The sequence below is a fragment of the Canis lupus genome, chromosome 27, assembly GCF_011100685.1.
Source record: "Canis lupus familiaris isolate Mischka breed German Shepherd chromosome 27, alternate assembly UU_Cfam_GSD_1.0, whole genome shotgun sequence".
In the NCBI taxonomy this organism is placed as follows: domain Eukaryota; kingdom Metazoa; phylum Chordata; class Mammalia; order Carnivora; family Canidae; genus Canis; species Canis lupus.
This window is the reverse complement of record NC_049248.1, coordinates 7,045,618-7,063,123: the sequence shown is the minus strand read 5'-3', so window position 1 is coordinate 7,063,123 and position 17,506 is coordinate 7,045,618. Positions and strand designations below refer to the sequence as shown.

Sequence of the window (17,506 nt, the reverse complement as noted above, 5' to 3'; positions counted from 1 at the left end):
GAATCATACATTTTTACTGAGGGTGCTGCTGTATCAGGTTAGGGTTACTTACCTAAATAATTGAATATTGGAAGATTTAACTTTCACTGTCCTGGATTTCTGTGAATCCATCATTACATTTTATTGGGGTTTGAGGCTAGTGAACATAGCTCCTTACCATCTGTGGATTTTGTGAATATTAGGAACCTGGGATCACGACCTGAGCCAAAGGCAGTTGCTTAACCAGCTGAGCTACCCAGGCTCCCCCTTTAATTGCTGTTAGAGTCAGCAGGAGACATCACATAATTTTTTGTAACTGTGGTGAAATGTACATAGGACTATCCATACAGTTTTCCATAACATAAAATGTACCATGCTAGCCATTTTTAAGTGTACAGTTTTGTGGCATAAAATGCATTCACATTGTTGTATAGCCATCACCACCATCCATCTTCTGAACTTTCTCATTTTCCCAAACAGAAGCTCTGTTTTATTAAACACTACCTGCCCATCTCCCCACCCCCACCCCCAGACAACCACCATTCCACTTTCTGACTCAACGAACTTTACTACTCCAGGGACTTCATATATGTGGAATCATACAGAATTTGTCCTTTTGTGTTCCTTTTATTTCACTTAGCATAATGTAATTATGGTTAATCTATGTTGTAGCAGGTGTCAGAATTCCCTTCCTTTTCATTTTTTTAAATAAAGATTTTATTTTTAAGCAATGTCCACACCCAATATGAGCTTAGACTCATGACCCTGAGATCAAGCATGCTTCAGCTGCTGAGCGAGCCAGGTGCCCCAGATTCCTTTCCTTTTTAAGGCTGACTAGTAGTCCATTGTATGTAGAGACTACATTTTTGTTTACTTATTCATCTGTCAACAGACATTTGGGTTGCTTCCATACTAATACTGCTAAGAACATGGGTGTACAGATATTTGAGCACCTACTTTTCCTTTTTGCTTTTCAACTTGCATGGAAGGATCAGGGTGGCTTAGGTTTGTAGGCTGGGAAGGGCCTCTCCTCCTAAAATGCAGGTCCTGAGTCCCAGGTAGGCATCTACCAGATGATAGGGTCTGTAGTTTCTACTGGCAGTTCCTGTTCATGGAGGGGGCAATGGCATATGTCTCCAGAAAGACACAGGAAAGTTTGCTCTGGCTTTGGATGGAGTCAGCCTTGACAGACTGCTGCCCATTTCTTATGTGTTGATTCTCAGTTGGGGTCTGTAAGTCAGATGGAGGCAGGACTGTACTGGCTCAGGGTCTTAATTAGCCACTGCACAACCCTTACAGTCATCCCCAGTGTTGCTCATTAAGGACTGCATGGTTGAAAGGGATGTTCCAAAGAACATAGACCATGCTGGTAGTGTGCTCAGTGGTTAAGGGCTTGAACTCTGGATTTAGACTGCTTGGGTTCAAGCCTCAGCTCTGCCACTTACCGACCCCCTGAGCACATTATCAAACCTTTCATGGGATCACTTTTTTTCACCTGTGAAGTGGGGAAAAAATTGAGTCTACTTTCTGCATTTATTGAGAGAATCAAATGAGATAATGCATTTAAAATCTTTAGCACAGGGGCACCTGAGTGGCTCAGTCAGTTGAGCATCTGCCTTTGGCTCAGGTTGTGATCTCAGGGTCTTGGGCTCCCTGCTTGGTGGGGAGCCTGCTTTTTCCTCTCCCTCTGCAACTCTCCCTGCTTGTTCTCTCTCTCTCTCTCTCTCTCTCTCTTTCTCTGTCAAATAAATAAAATATTTTAAGAAATAAATAAAATCTTTAGCACAGTGCCTGACATATGGTAAGTTGCCCTATAAATACTAGGTATTATTATATTTGCTTACGGCCATTTCCCTTTACTCAGCCCTGGTCATTAGTCAGTAAGCATGAACCTCAGACATAGCATGGTTTCTTTAGTGCATTTTCCCTTCAGTTGTTCTCTCTCTGCAAAAGCCTGACATCAGCTCACCCAACCTGAAGGCTTGGTGAAAGCTCTGACACCTTGTAAAGCCTCGCTCTTCCCTAATAATGTTCTGTGTGAGTCAGAGGCCGCCCAGAGTGTTTACACTTCCGGACCCCAGCACTGGGGAAGGGGTGGTGGCTGCCACTGGCTTTGTAAGCTTCCAGGCAGCTGGGGCCAACTGGAGAGGTCAACCCCACCAGAGGAAATTTCGTCCGGCTTCCATGGAATAGGAATATTAATCTGACATGGGGCCAGAGCAGACTGGACCAGAGGGAGATGAAATAGTAGAGCAAGAATGTAGTGCTTTCTGGTAGAATCAAGGCAATGGCTGGCTGCAACAAATCGGAACCAGATTTTTGAACATGGTTCTGATGGTGGTGGATGGGAAGGTATTGTTTCTTCTTTGGGTCCTTTCTGCTCTTCATCCATGGCCCTGCCTTGGGGTTGTTTGTCCTTCACTGTGCTGGGGGGAGAGGGTGGGTTTGCGGGGCTGCCTGCTGGCTTCCTTTCACTTTTGTTTGGTCCATGTTCTGTCCAGATGTTCTAGAGCAATCTGCAGGCCCAGTGTGTTGTCCTAGATCATGGATTGGAGAGAAGGGCTATGAGTGATTGCTGTTTCCCTCCAATGGAGACTATTCGGCGAGGTGGAAGCACCCTCCCAAAGCAGGCTGGACACCCTCACCTGGCTCTCAGGAAGTTTCCTGGCTTGTGTGTTGATATTGCCTGTTCACCACCTCTGGAATGGTGCAGAAAGTGTGGGCTGCCCTGGGTGAGGATAGAGATGGCCTCCGGGTCTCAGTGACCCCACCTTGCCATCAAGCTGTGATTGCTTTTCATCAGGAGGTATTTGCAATTAGAGCAGCAGGAAGGAGGGGTAGGGTGGGGTGGGTTGGGCAGGACAGGTTCTCAGGTATGCATCTGGCTGGCATTCATATTGTCTGCACACGAGGCTGCTCAGGGAGACAAGGTGAAGATGACACTTGTGAAACTGGAGCTTCTCTCATGTTCAGAACAGATGCCAGTGATTTCATCCTCTGCTCTCATGAATTTTACAATGTCCTTGTGGTGGCAGCTACAGAATCACTGTCCATCTTGGCTGTGAGCAAGTGTTGCTGGGCACCCTGACTGGTGAGAGGCCTGGATTCAGAATGCCCTTCCCTAGGGGCTCTTGGATGGCTCAGTTGGTTGAGTGTCTCTTGATTCGACTCAGGGCGTGATCTCAGGCGTGAGATCGAGCCCTGCATCGAGCTCTATGCTCAGTTGGGATTCTTCTTCTTGCCCCTCACCCCACTCACACACTTCCTCACTCACTCTCTAAATAAAATAAAATAAACACATAAATAAACACACATACACACACACATACACCCTCCCCCCCCAAGCCAGAACACCCTTCACCCTTCCCTTTATTGACTGTCAGGTTAGGCCATAGATTGTCAAGTTCAGTGTTTAGGGTCTGGATATAGATGACTAGGGTTTATTAGCTCCATTTTTTACCAGCTGTGTGACCTTGGGCCGCATTTTAAACTGTTCTGTGCCTCTTTTTCTTTCTCTGACAAATGGTGGTCGTAATATAACCTCACCAGGGCTGTGAGAAGTATAAGTCAGCGCAGGGTTTAGAGAAGTGTCTGCCACTCATGGGTTGACATTCAGAGAGAGGAATCTTGTGATTTTTTTCCTGGGCCGATGTGGTGCACTCACGTTTATAAGATTTACAGCCTCAACCAAATTTCCCCATGTAGGCACAGGGTTACAGAGCTCAAACATTTTGCCTAGGTAAAAGGCCGTGGTCAATCAATGTTTGCCATTATAATTATTTATTATAAATACTTGGCATCATTTAAAGTGCAATAATAAAAAAAAGATATCAGAGCTAGAAATGACCTGTGATATTAGTCACTGTATCCAGCCTCCTGCTTCTATGGGGCAAGGTGATGTGTCTTGCCAAGGCCCTGATTCGGGCAGTAGGAAAGCAGGAGCTTGAAGTGAGGACCTGAGCTCCCAGCCCAGGGCTCGCACTGCTTCTCCGCAGGGCTGTCTTCTCCAAATTCAAAGAGAGTCCTGCAGAACAGCCAGAGATCCAACAGCTAAGCAGACATCTGCACATACAAGGCTACTCAAGTCTTTGTGATATTTCCAGTTGACAGTGTTGATGACTGAGCAAGAGAAATTACTCAGGATGCACGTGAAACGAACTGCTAAGTGACGTTTCCGTGAGTGTGCAGAGTGGCTGTAAGTTTATGAGTAAGCTCTGGGGCAGAGGGCTTCCCCAGGTCTGGCTCATCCATACAGTAGGTGGACCTACCCCTGGGGTGTGTGCGTCTTCTTACTGGGGTGGACTGCGCTGGAGTCAGAGTGGGCTGTGTATGAGCCTCAGATATTTAGCTGATCTCCATTTTCAGCACCCAGCTGCTGACAGGAAGCCAGGGAAGGGGGAAGCCAGCCGCTCTGAGATTGGAGGTCGATGCACAGGCGGTGGCCTCCGTGGTTTTCAGCAGGGTGTGTGCTAGGGACCTGACACTCCTTGGTAATAAGGGGATCCTGTGGACCTCTAGCAGGGAAGCCACAAGGAGATGCCTCTGCCCATGTGCACCCTCCCTGTGCTCTCCTGCCTCCCCTTCCAGCTCTTAACCTCACCATCTTCTAGAGAATTTTCCTTTTGCCTATTGTCTCTCTGGTGGACAGCCCTGAGTGGCTCTGAAGATCGCAGTACTATAGCCCCTGACCCCAGTGGAAGCAAAGTCATGGCCTTTTCCTTGGGACCTGCGTTTGCTGCTGGACTTTGCGTCAGGAAAACAAAGACGGCTCTGTTTGGGGATGTGGGCGACCAGGCGCTCTCCTTTCTCCTTCCTGTTCTCTAATTGTTCTCTTAGACCACCCAGCTAATGCCTCTCTTAGCTTTGATGTTGGTTTCCTCTGAAGCTTGGAAAAGAAGACCTGTCACATGGCTAGGCTAGCTCTGGCCACCAGTCCCTCTGATGTCTGACCAAGCTGTGAATGTCCTCTGTCCTCTGTCCAGCCAGTGGGCCAGGTCCCGAAGCTGGCATGGTCCCTGCTCCATGCCTGTGGGGAGGAGTGCAGATCCTGGCCTTGCCGTTTGAAGGTATGATTAAGGGCCATGGCTCTTCAAATGCCCTTCCATAAGAAGTGGAGAAGATCTAGCACAGTAGGTTTCTCAAGTCAAGTGGTCCCAGGAAATAACTCCAAATTTGAGTTTCCCATTTGTAAAATGCAGACCACAGCCTCGTGGGGTCCCATCCACCTCCTTCTAGTGAACCTGGATCCCTGATGGAAGCTTGAGTTGGGGAGAGGCATTATTTCTTTCAGACCAAAGGAGAAGTGATAGATTATACTGACTGAGGAGATGCAGGTCAGGGTCTACTGGGATTGCTGTCATAAAGTCTCTGTCTCAGCCTAGAGATGTTTTTGCCTATTCCTTTCCTTCCCACTCTTAAAGACCCCTGAAGAAAAGGCAGCACGTTTGTACTTAGTGCCATCCAGCCTTCCTCTTTCACTAGTGGTTTACATTTTGAAATCTCTTTCTGGGCCTCCCCAGCCACCCACCTCTAACTATAGCCAGAAAGAGTTAATTCGATTCTTGGCCACTGCCAGGAAGTCTCAATTTGCCAGCAGAGTCAGCCCAGGATGAGCATTATTGAAATTGCTAATTTATTTCTATAGCTTCGGTCTCCAGCCTGGAATGGAACAATGAGACCCAAAGTGTTCCAGACACATTGTTTGTTTAATAAAGGAACATTCTTCCAGCTGAACTGTATGGCTGTTGGATTTTCTGGTTTGATTGGTTACCCTCGTAAGCAGTTTGGATTTCTCTTGTTAGAGTTCATGGGGGTAGGGGACTGAGGGGTCCATGAGCCCCTCTAATTATTATATCATTATTCCCCTGGCCCTGGCCTCTTACCTTGTCAAAAGGTTTGACTTCTGTAACATTGTCCTGCACCCGGAGAATTGGTTAAAGCTGTAAATCTCACAAAAATGAGTGTGCTGTATGGCCCCAGGAGAAATTACAGGATTGCCCTTTCTGAATTTCAACCCCTTTGGCTTTGAGAAGGCTGTTGATTTTATTATTGATCATTGAGTTTGATCTGATGCATTTCACAGAGACTTGGCTCTGTGGTTATGCTGTTGGCTCCAGGGGCAGCAGCTAGGCTGATGACGAGTTTTTCCGTTCCCCCCGCCAGATGCAAGAGGTGGTAGGGTAAGACGCAAAACTACTCCTCCCTTCCTTCTGGCAAGTCTGATTTGGATGCATGCATATGTGGGTTTCTTTATGTTACTGATGGCGTGCGTTAAATATTACTCTTGACATACTGCCAGACGCAGGGGGATAGATGGAATGACCTTTGGAAGACCCTTCTTGGTAAAATAGCTATGAATTTTTTTCTTGTTATTCTATGGGCTGGACATTTCTTTTTATTTCTGTAGATGTAGGTAGATGGACTATATGACAGCCTGGAATGGATGCCCTGAGGTCACCTTTGTCTCTCTGGTCTGGAAAAAACCATCACAAATACAACCCATGATGCAGACAGTGAGTTTAGTTGGGGAGGTTGGGCAGTGGTCAGTATGAAGTGCTTCCTTCTATCCATCCATCCCACCCACCATTTACCAAATGTCTGCTGAATTTTGGGAACTATGGTAATGTGCTCTATATTATTTAACTTTGTTTAATATTTCTATTCAGTGAAATCAGAGATAGTTTCAACTGTTTTTACTTGATCTTTTTTTGCATTTGACACAGTTGACCACTTCTGACTTGGTGTTTTTCTCTTCCGAAGGTTTCCAGGGTCGTAACCTGATTTGTCCCTACATTTGCTGTGCTTCTCTGGGCATCCTTATTCCTTCTCATGTGCTCCCTCCCCCTTATATTCCGTCTGTGCAGCAGTGTTCTCAGGTTCTATCTTCAGCTCCTTTCCTCCTTTTCCCTTTACCCTTCTCTCTTTTTTTATAATAAATTTATCTTTTATTGGTGTTTAATTTACCAACATACAGAATAACACCCAGTGCTCATCCCTTTACCCTTCTCTTCAAACTCTCTGGACAGTTTTGCTGATGGCACCATGGCCGGGTTACTATTTACATGCATATGATGACTCTCAGATGCTTTTTTTAAAAAAAAATATTTATTTATTTATTTATTCATGAAAAACACACAGAGAGAAGCAGAGATATAGGGGGAGAAGCAGGCTCCTCACAGGGAGCCCAATGCAGGACTCCATCCCAGGACCCCGGAATCATGCCCTGAGCTGAAGGTGGATGCTCATTCGCTGAGCCACCCAGGCGTCCCAACTCTCAGATGTTCGTATATGACCTCTGCCATGTGCTTCAGGCTCCTCTGCCTGTCTCTTGGCCACACATACCTGGATGTCCAGGAAGATCTCAAACTCAGCATGTTCATAGTTGAACTCAGCATCTTCTCTGTCAATCTCATATCTTCTTGATTCTGTATCTTGAGGGTTGTCTTAACCATTCTCCTTCTCAACCATGCCAGAATCTGGGAGCCATCAATGTCTCCCTTCCGATTTCATTGATGTGGAGACCAAGTCATGTCCGTCTTTTTTCCTCTGTTTCCACCTGTCCTTCTCCAAAGCCACCACCCCAATTCCAGCACTCAGTATCCCCCCTTCCATTATTACAGTATCTCTTAACTGGCCCCTAGATTGTGCCCTCCTAACCATCTTCATACTGTATTCGGATGGCCTCTCTCCATGCAAATCAGATCAAGTCAGTCCCTTATTTAAAATCTTGCAGTGGCTTCCAAGCACCTGAGATCATATTCACACTCCTTATGCGTGCTGTAGCAGGTTGCTGTGATTAGCCTCTTGCCCAGGAAGGTCTCTTCAACTTACTTGACCCCAGACACACACCTGAGGCTCCAGTCACCCCAAACCACTTGCTGTGTGGCTTCTTGCCTCCACAGTTTGTCCATGCTCTTCCATCCTCCTGGTGTGACCTTTCGTCCCCTGAGAAATGGGTCTCAGGTCATGCCTGTTCTCTTCTGTGAGGCCAACCTTGACCCCCTACGTTTCTTCCCTCCCTCTTCTATTCCAGCTTGCATAATGATTTATTTTCATGTCTGTTTCCCCACCAGACACAGAGCTCCACAAGTGTAGGGATGGCCTTAGTCCTGTAACCCTGGTGATTCATACAAGTCTTGTACCCTGAGAGAGCTCATTAGATATTTATGCCCCTAAGATTATTTTTCTTCTTCTGATCTATATCTGAGCAACAGATATCTCATCACTTGTCTGGTTAGACTTTTTCTGTCTTACCATGTCGAAAATCCACCAGAAGCCATGAGAACTTCTGAAGTTAGTTTTGTTTCTCATGTTGGGTACAGTCAGCTTTTATTATCCACTTTCTTCCCTCCAATCAGATGTTAAGCCTGACCTGAGTAGAACAGGATTAGCAATCTGCTTCAAGATGAAATCTTAGAAGGTAACACCTTTGCTCCCTGCTCCACTTCCCATAGAAAACTGAAATCTTAATGAAGTTAATGGGTAGTGAGTTCCTCCAGAGGAGTTCTGAGTCTCAATGTCACCTGCCCTGGCTTCTCTAAGTAACAGAATACACATTTTCACCAAGGTTGTGTGTCCGTATAGGATGCTATATAAGTCAGTGGGAATCTGATGTTCCCATCAATCTGTCGGTTCATTTGGGGATTGTTGTCTAGCTCCGTTGCTGTTGGGTACTTCTTTCTATGCTGCGTGGACTGAGCTTAAGAGGAAGTCCATTATGTTAATATTCAGGGCAGTTGAGTGTTTGGGACACACTTACTAGTATCTGAGTGTTGTGCTGGGGCTGGTAATACAGTGGGGAGCAGAACTGGTCCCTGCCCAGCAGGGCAGTGTCATATGATGGAAAGACATTAAAGTTACGTGGATCTGAGTGTAAATCTTGATTACACCACTTCGTACTATGTGGTCCTGAACAAGTTACTCAACCTTTTTGAGCTTCGGGGTTTCTTTACTTATAAATTGAGGATTATTCTACCTCCTTTATGGTCTTGTTGTAAGTATTAGAATGTACATCAGACATTCTTTGGTAGGTACAGTGCTTTCCACTTAAGAGAGACTCATAATGACTGTCCACTGTTACAGTAGTGATTATAGTAAAATATAAAACTCAGATTCTCTAGTCTGCTTTAGTTGATCATAATAGCTAAAATTTATAAGGCTTGTCCCCTAACACAGACTCTGTTCTCAGGGCTGTCCATGTATTAATGCACTAAATCTTTATGATACTTTTTATTTTGTCGGAGGGGAGACTGAGGCACAGGGAAGTTAAATAACCTGTCCAAGGTCACATAGCTGGTGAATGATTGCTGGCAGACTCTGACCCAGGCTGTCTGGCTTCATATTGTGTCGTCGTCTTCTTCTTCTTCTTCTTCTTCTTCTTCTTCTTCTTCTTCTTCTTCTTCTTCTTTCTTCTTCTTCTTTCTTCTTCTTTTCTTCTTCTTCTCTTTTTAAAGATTTTATTTATTTATTTGAGAGATATAAGGATAGCAACAGAGATAGAGAAAGAGAACATGAGTGGGGAGGAGAGGGAGAAGCAGGCTCCCCGCTGAGCAAGGAGCCTGACATGGGGCTTGATCCCAGGACCCTGGGATCACAACCTGAGCTGAAGGCAGATGCTTAACCGACTGAGCCACCCAGGTGCCCTCTATCTTGTATGCTCCTAAGCTCCATATTTTACTGCCTCTCCATGAAGTGCTTATTAGTCTCATAGTATTTCCAAGTCAGTATTTCCAAGTTAGTAACTGTATTTGTTTGTTCAGGCTGCCATCATAAATTACCCTGAACTTCTTGGCTGACGACAACAGGAGTTTTTGCTCACAGTTCCAGAGGCCAGAGTCCACAGACAGTCAAGGTGTCAGCAGGATTGGTAGCTTCTGGAGGCCCTGAAGGAGACTTGGCCCATGGCCCTCCCCTGGCTTCTAGGTGGTTGCCAGCAATTCACGGCTATCCTTGGCTCGTGGCCACATCACTCCAGTCCCTGCCCCTGTCTTCGTGTGGCTTTTTTCTCTCGGTGTCCCTTTCTTTTCTTCTAAGGCCACCAGTCAGTGGATTTAGGGCCTGCCCTAACCCAGTAGGACATCATCTTCACTGATTATATCTGCAGTGGCCTCTTTCTGGGGTTCAAGGTGGATGTGAATATTTAGATGTTACTATTCAACTCACTGTAATAACCATTTTCTCTTTAAAATGGGAAGTGACAAAGGAATGTTTATTTACTACCTTATTCCAAAAGGCAGGCAAAAGAATTCAAACGATGCTCTGAGAACCTGATTGTATTTTAGACCATGATTCTTTTTTTTTTTAATATTTAAGTTATAGTTAGTTAACATACAGTGTCGTATTAGCTTCAGGGATACAGTATAGTGACTCAGCACTTGTATATAACACCTGATGCTCATCCCTAATCCCCATCACCTCCCCTCTGGGAACCCCCCCCCCCCAGTTTATTCTTTATAGTTAAGGGTCTGTTTCTTGGTTTTCCACCCCCTGCTCTCTTTTGGGGGGCACACGGACAGACAGCGAACTAAGAAGGATATTTACTTCTTCCTCAGGTGGCCATGGCCCTGCCCAAGCCAAATACCATGATCCCTCACCCATACTCTTGCCCTGGCCTTCTCTGTAATCAAACCCCTTCATCCATTTCTCATTGGCTTGTGGCCTTGAGTTTCTCTATTTTTCTCATGTTTCTCCTCCGAATGATCTCTGATTTGTCTGTCCCTCTGCCCCCTTGAGATGCATCAGTGAGAATAGAGTCTTCTCTGTCATTCTGTATGTGGCCTCTGTCATATGAACTTTTTGTGGCGCCCTCATCATGTTGCAGCCCTGGGACCGGTTCTGATTACTGCTGTGATTTGGAGCAAGTCAGAGCCTCTCTGAGCTCAGGCTGATCTTTCATAGAATGGGGGACATTATACTCTATTGCAAGGATATCCTGAGTCAAGTGGCTTGATGGGTCTGGATGGTATTTCTTACCTGTGCAGCATAAGGAATGTAGTAGTGGTGGATATTGGGCCTGTGCTACAGGTTCAGATGAAAGGCACTGGAGACTTCCACAGATGTCTGCCTTCTATGGTTGATCCCAGTCCCTGGAGAGCTAGCAGTTGGAAGCGTAGGAGGGGGTGGAGGAATGGATCCAGGAGGCAGAGTGTCTGGTCCAAACTTTTGATCAGGAGGTGCGCCCTTTGATGTAGCAGAAAAGAGTTCCCTCCAAGAGCTGTGCTGAGGCCAGCAGGCCAATTGCCTTCCCCCTGTGTTCCCTGGCAGGCACGGTACAAACTTGTGTGGCAGGGTTTCGGCTCTGGGCCACCCTCCCATTGGGGCTCATCTACCTCTTGATATCTCAGGGGTCTGTCCTAGTGATGATCTCCCTAGGTCATGAGATGTGCAACCTGTGCCATCATATCAGAACAGTAATGGGACAAGCGTTTATTGGATATATGTATGTAGTATATATAAGGCACAGTATTAGACTGGGATTCAATAGTTGAAAGACACAAAGCCAGCCTTCAAGTAGACAATCACTGTAATTAGAGAAGGACCAAGGTGGAGGTGTATCTATCAGTAAATCCTATCCTAGATTAGCGGTTGGCAGGCTGATCAGCAGACCAAACCTGTAACTGTACTATACCTGCATAGTTACTGCACCAGTTACTTTTGTGAATATAATTGTACTGGCATTTGGCTATACTCATTTATTTGTGTATTGTCTATGACTGCTTTTGCAGGTCAGCAGCAGAGTTGAGTAGTTACGACAAAGACCATATGGCCTGCAGAGTGTTAAAATATTGACTGTCTACTCTTTTACAGAAAATGTTTGCTGCTCCCATCCTAGATGACAGGTCATCAGGCGAGAGTTCAAAAAAAAAAAAAAAATAAAAAAAAAAAAGAAAAGAAAGAAAAGAAAAAGACATGGACCCTATTCTCAAGATATTTCTGGAGTTTTTGTCTATGCATCTCACACAGAATTCAGGGGAAGGTGAACTGGAGCAGCTGGCTGGGGGAGAGCCCGGGAGCCAGGAGTGAGGTTTTTGACTGGGAAGCAAGTGGTCAGAAAGCAGGGCAGGTGTGCAGAAGGCCTGAAGGGTTGGGAGGTGGCTGTGTGTGCACAGGTGCACCCCAGAGCCAGGCAAAGACAGGAGGCTGCAACAATAGAGGATTGCATGGACCTAAGGACATGCTGTAGTGACAAAGGTGACTCAGTGTAAAGCACCAAAGCAGCACATGACCCTGGGTGGGTCCTAACACATCATCTACCCCCACCATTCATTGCATTCATTGCACAAGGGAAGAGAAGTGAAGGGAACAGAGGTGGCTCCTGTAAGCTCACCTAGCTAGTGAACAGCAGGTCAGTTGGAAGTCTTGTCTTTCTCTGCCAGTTGTGATTTGAGCCCCTGGACACTCACCCTGTGACCTGGCTCTTTATGAGAAAGGTCTAGGAAACGCAAGGTTTTCCCCCAGAAGCCCCTCTCTCTCAACTTTTCTGTAGCTCTCAGACTTCCAGTCCTCTGTCCTAGCCTCTTGGGAGGTTACCCAGTCTGTAAGCTGCTCGAAGGCAGAGTCTGGGCAGGGCTTCTCTCTGTGAGCCCCTCTGGTTCAGACTGGGGTCTCCATGGATGTGTGCGAAAACAAGGAGCCTCAAGGCCTTTATCCCCATCTTCCCACAGGTGGGGCAAAGTCCGGGTTTCTGGGGGCATCCCTTGGTTGGGATGGGAGCTGGGCCATGTTACCTTCCTACTTCACAGCTGTAGCTGGTGTCACTGGGGCTGAGAGGGCTCTCAAGAAGGCTGTGAGGCTGTCGCTGAGGCCTGACCGGCTTTCTAGCACCCCTCGCGTTTTCACACGTGCTCTGGCCACCTTTCCTCCAGATCACTTTGCCACCCCTGAACAAGGAGCTTCTTGAAACACTGACTGTCTCCCAAGAAGTCTCATCAGCCCTGGGAGGATGTAGTTGGGATGCCATGAATCTTCGGTGATTGACAGAAACACCTCATCTGTCCCAATGTGTTGACGGAGTGGCTGGAAACACAGCCAGAGATGAGGCTCCAGCTCGGTCCGCCCCTGATCAATGGGACCTGCTCCTCCCAGCCTCCTTTCAGTCTTTGAGCAGACTCCCCTTGGCTCCCCTAGCTTGCTGGATGGGCGCCAGCCACAGTCCCTCCAGCGAGGCCCTGGTGGGTCAGGGATGTGGGTGGGGAACTGAGCATAGCAGGCATGTGGCGCAGAGTGAGTTGGACAGTGTTTGCCCACATAGTCCCAGATTTGTCATCCGTATAGCAATGGAATTGTTGTCCAGAGTCAGAGGCTCAGCTGGGATAGAGCTGGAGAACACAGGCCAGATTTCAGGAGCCTGGGGACACCAGGTGTCATGAGAGAGACAAAGAAAACTGCTTTAGGCGCTTACAGGCAACACCTCCACAGTTCTGACCCTGGCAGGGTCTCTACCCAATTCAGTCCTCACCCCCTCTCTTTCAGCCCCCTTTGCTGGTCTTATTTATTTCCAGCAATGTAGATGCTGGTCACACATAGTAGCCATGCCCAAGTCATCAAATATTGAGAAAAAGAAAAGAGCTAAATGCAAATAGTACTCTGTCACTGAAGGAGATGACAAAGATGTGCATCTGCCTCGTGTGCGCCCTTGGCTGGGGTTTCCCATAGCTCCCCCCATCAGCTCTTCACCTGAAGAATGAAGGATGCCATTTCTTCCATTCTGTGAGCCAGGGCTCTGAGTAGTTAGATGATCCGCTAAAGTCATTCAGAAGGAACAGTAGGACTGTCAGTATCTCTTCATGTCTCCTCCCGGGACCAGCATGCTTTTCCTGGGGAAGCACTCTTTAGGAAGCATTTCCAGGGTCCTGACAGGGCTGGCCCTCCCTGTGGGCAAAAATGGAGATGTAGGCAGCATGATTTTTAAAGAACTGAGAGAATTCTCATACCAGAAAAGCTTCCCTTTTAAAGTGTACAATCCAGTTGTTTTTACTATATTCGCAAAAATGTGTAATCACCAGGTGGGTGGAAGGATTTGAGCCTTTTCAGAGATACCCTTAGATGTCCATCCTCTCCCCCATCACCCTCCTCATGGGCCTTGGCGTCTGCTGTGAGTCCTGGGTGGGAGGAAGCGTTCAAGCCCCTGTCACAGTTCTGCTGTGTGGGACTGGATCTTCCTCAGCCTTTAGCACCTCAACGAGTTGCCTCGTCATCAACTGATGAACATAGTCTTTTGGTTGTCTCACAGTGCGGGAACACGACATTAGATTATGAGCTTCTTCAGGACATCCTGGGCCTTCCTTAGCTGGAAAAGTTGTGGGTGAAGTGACAGGTGAGCCAGAATGAGGGAACTTTCCGAGCAACACAGAAGCAGGTGGAGGGTCCCATGGAGTGCTCTCTGAAATGGCTGTACATCAAGAGAGGGACAACTGCAGACCTATCTTATTCCGACTTCCTTAACCTGGACCTTGTGAAAGCTGGTGGACATTCTGAGACTAGTCTCTGGACTGCTTCTCTGATGTTCTTGGTTGCAGGATAAATAAAAGGAGCTTAGAAAATTGTATATCTCCAGCTTTCTCTGGTTTCCAGAACATCCATGAAGCTTCCTGAGTGTGGCCTGAGTGAGAGGGGGTGAGCTTATGAAGGACTCGAGTGGGATGTGTTGGGCTTTCCAGCCTGCCATGGCCTCTTTGTAGGCTAAGACTTAGGAGTTCTGGGTTCTTTCACTATCCACTAGTAGGTTCTGCATTCCTTCATTGGTCTGTGTGGAGTGAACTGTTTGGAGAGCTGACTCTACCATAGGCACCAAACTAGGTATCTTCATGCTTGAGCAAGGCATGGACCCAGTTTTAAGAAATTGTCACTTTGTTTGATCCTTTAACAAATACAGATATTCCCAGGAGGCATTCTGCTTTGGCTTGCTAGTCACTGACAACTTGTGTAGATGAGTTTTCTCGATTCTATTCTCAAGAGCCGGTTTCCTTTGGGGCACTGGAAAAGACACTAAGTGCTCCTGTCCTCTCTCTGGTTATTTTCCTATGGGTCAGCATCCAGAGTTAAGACTGAGGCCACAGCTAGTCCATCTGGCATCTTTGTGCCAATTAGAAAAAGGTCTCCCTTCCTCAAGGTGCTTTATTTCCATTTAAAAAATTGTTTTAATATGATGATTTTGTTAGATCAAGACATCTGACTGCCATGTGTCATCAAACTATGAACTCTAAGATAACCTCTCTATGGTTGGGACCCCCTTAATGAGACCAGCTTTGTGCAGTACGTGACCTGCACAACTGCACAGGATCAGCTTGGTTAGGATAAGTACTAGAGTTGAATAAGTATTCTTGCTGGCTGAGGACTGCTGCATTTTTCATCCTGGAGAAGGCTGCCTCATCCTGAGTTGGATCTTTGATCCTTTCAAGCTTTAGAATATGAGAACAGGGATGGGAGCCTTGGGGAAAGAAGACAGAAGAAATATAGTACTGTTTAGGTGGTGATAGTTTCTGTGACTCTGTGCTGGCGCTCACTCCTGGGAGGAATGGGGCTTTGCAGCCCATCAAATTACTTTTGTGGTAGAATGACTGAAAGGCCAGTGCTTTGGGATGAATTGCTAAGAAAACTCCTAGCTTTCATGAAGTAAGAGATCTTTCAGTGTGAGGGGACCTTCTGAGTTCAATCTTATCATTGAAAGCAGAGGCCCAGGGAGGCTCAGGTGTGACACCCCTAAGGTACCAGAGATGGGAAGTGCTGGCATCGGGACCTGGGGCTCTGCATCACCAGCTCATGCCTTGTCTCTCCCACTGCTCACCCCCGGGAGTGAGCAGTGTTGGAATACTGTGGGTTCACATGAGCGGGAAAGACCGTGGGCTCGCTTTCTGCACAGACCCACAATAGTGGCGAATCCTGTTGGCTCAGAATGTAATGAACCTGCTATGCAGAGAAACACCTCCGTCCCACCCGCTTCTCAGAGGGAGATTGTTCAGCACTTTGGGCTTTTAACTTGCCCCTCCTGTTGTTCCCCGATGCCAAAGTAAGCCAAGCCTCAAAGCAAGTTCAACATTTGCTTCTTTTATCCCTTAAAACACACGTGTTTAGTGAAAACTGTGATATTCTTGGATTTAATGAGGGGCTCCTGCCTTTCTTCTAAGAGCCTCACTTGCCAAAGGCCCCCGGCAGCAGTTTGACTTCTCTGCAGCGCCTCATTCAAGCGCCCAGAGAATGAGCTGTACCTTATTCTCCTGATCGGTGTTGAGTGGGATGATGAATTATGAAGTTTTGAGCGAAAAGGGGGCAAATAGCTCAGGGAAACCCCTGTAGTTTTGAGAAGCCACTGCCTTGTTACAGCCAAATCAGAAGAGTCATCGTCAACTGAGGTGGAGAGGTAGGGGTAGGTGTCCACTTAATTGTGTTCCCCAGACCATTTTTCGTCCTCTTTTCCCTGACCCTGAGTGACCTCTGGTTTGTGTTTTGGCCTGAATAAGGGTGAAACAGACAATGTGTATTTGATTCTGGACACGATGCACTAGACTAATTGCACCAAGGTAGAGGTGTCTGGAGATAGAGACAGAGGAGCCTCAGAAATCATCTTGACCCGTAAAGGGTTAAGGAGTGCAAGTCTTCTCTTCCTTGTGTTGTTTGGGATAATGTCACTCCCCTCTCCCTCTTTTTGTTGAAAACCTACTATGGGCTTAGCTCAAGGCAACGCCAGGAGGAACCAGTGAGCCTCAGAGCTGGGTTTTGGTCACCCTGAAGGTAAGGGAATCAGAGATGTCCACAATCAGACCCGGTGCTGCATGCCACAGATGAGTGACAAGTGAGGACACTGGTCTCACTTGCTTTAGGAGTCCGGAAGGACTTCTTGGAGAAGGTGTGACTCCAGTGAGAGGCTTGCCTTTGGAAGTAAGCCTCTGGGCACTGAGGGAGGCACTTGATGGGATGAGCCCTGGGTGTTATATATGTTGGCAAATTGAACTCCAATAAAAAAATATACAAAAAAAAAAAAAAAAAAAGAAAAGAAAAAGGAAATGAGCCTCACAGAATGCCTCATGGCCCAGCCAGGTGGTGGGATGCAGGGCACCAGCTCAGCCGGCATCAGCACCTTCTCCATGTGGCCCTCACCATGAGGCTTCCATCAGTCCCTTGTCACTTACCTCTTGCTGCCCATTCTCCCACTTGCCACCTGTCACCACTGCCCCTAAGTCCTCATCTCCTCTCCCAGCTTTTCCCAGCTCCTCTCTCCTCGCTGTTTCTGATTACTCCCCCCAGTTGGTTACTTGCATTCTTCTGCATTGAATCTCATTTCGTTATTTCCTGTCCCATATTTTCTAAACTCCCCAGGTCCCTTCTCATTTATTTCCCCATCCTCTCTGGTGCTGTTTGTAGTGCCGCCCACTTTGTTATCTGTAGATTTAGTTAGCAGGGCTGATGACCCCTTCTCTTCCCGACCAGAGGCTACGGGGAGGGACAGGTGATCTTAGGCAGGGCCAGCTTGATGGCAGTGTGTGTGCATGCACACGCAGGGTTATGGCTGTGGAAAAGCCAATTTTGGCTG

General features: G+C 47.0%; 1 protein-coding gene across 4 annotated transcripts in view; it reads left to right on the top strand.

The window, feature by feature from the left end:
- The window catches only part of ANO2 (anoctamin 2), a 341,963-nt gene that overhangs the window by 52,406 nt on the left and 272,051 nt on the right, over nucleotides 1-17,506 (top strand). The window contains exon 1 of one of the 4 annotated variants that reach the window (XM_038576553.1): nucleotides 6,468-6,491. The exons of the other annotated variants lie outside the window; for them this stretch is intronic. Within the exon in view, the coding sequence (XP_038432481.1) occupies nucleotides 6,480-6,491 (12 nt within the window). The 5' untranslated portion in view covers nucleotides 6,468-6,479. Of the gene's footprint in view, nucleotides 1-6,467; nucleotides 6,492-17,506 lie in introns of those variants that run through there. 4 annotated transcript variants of the gene reach the window in all.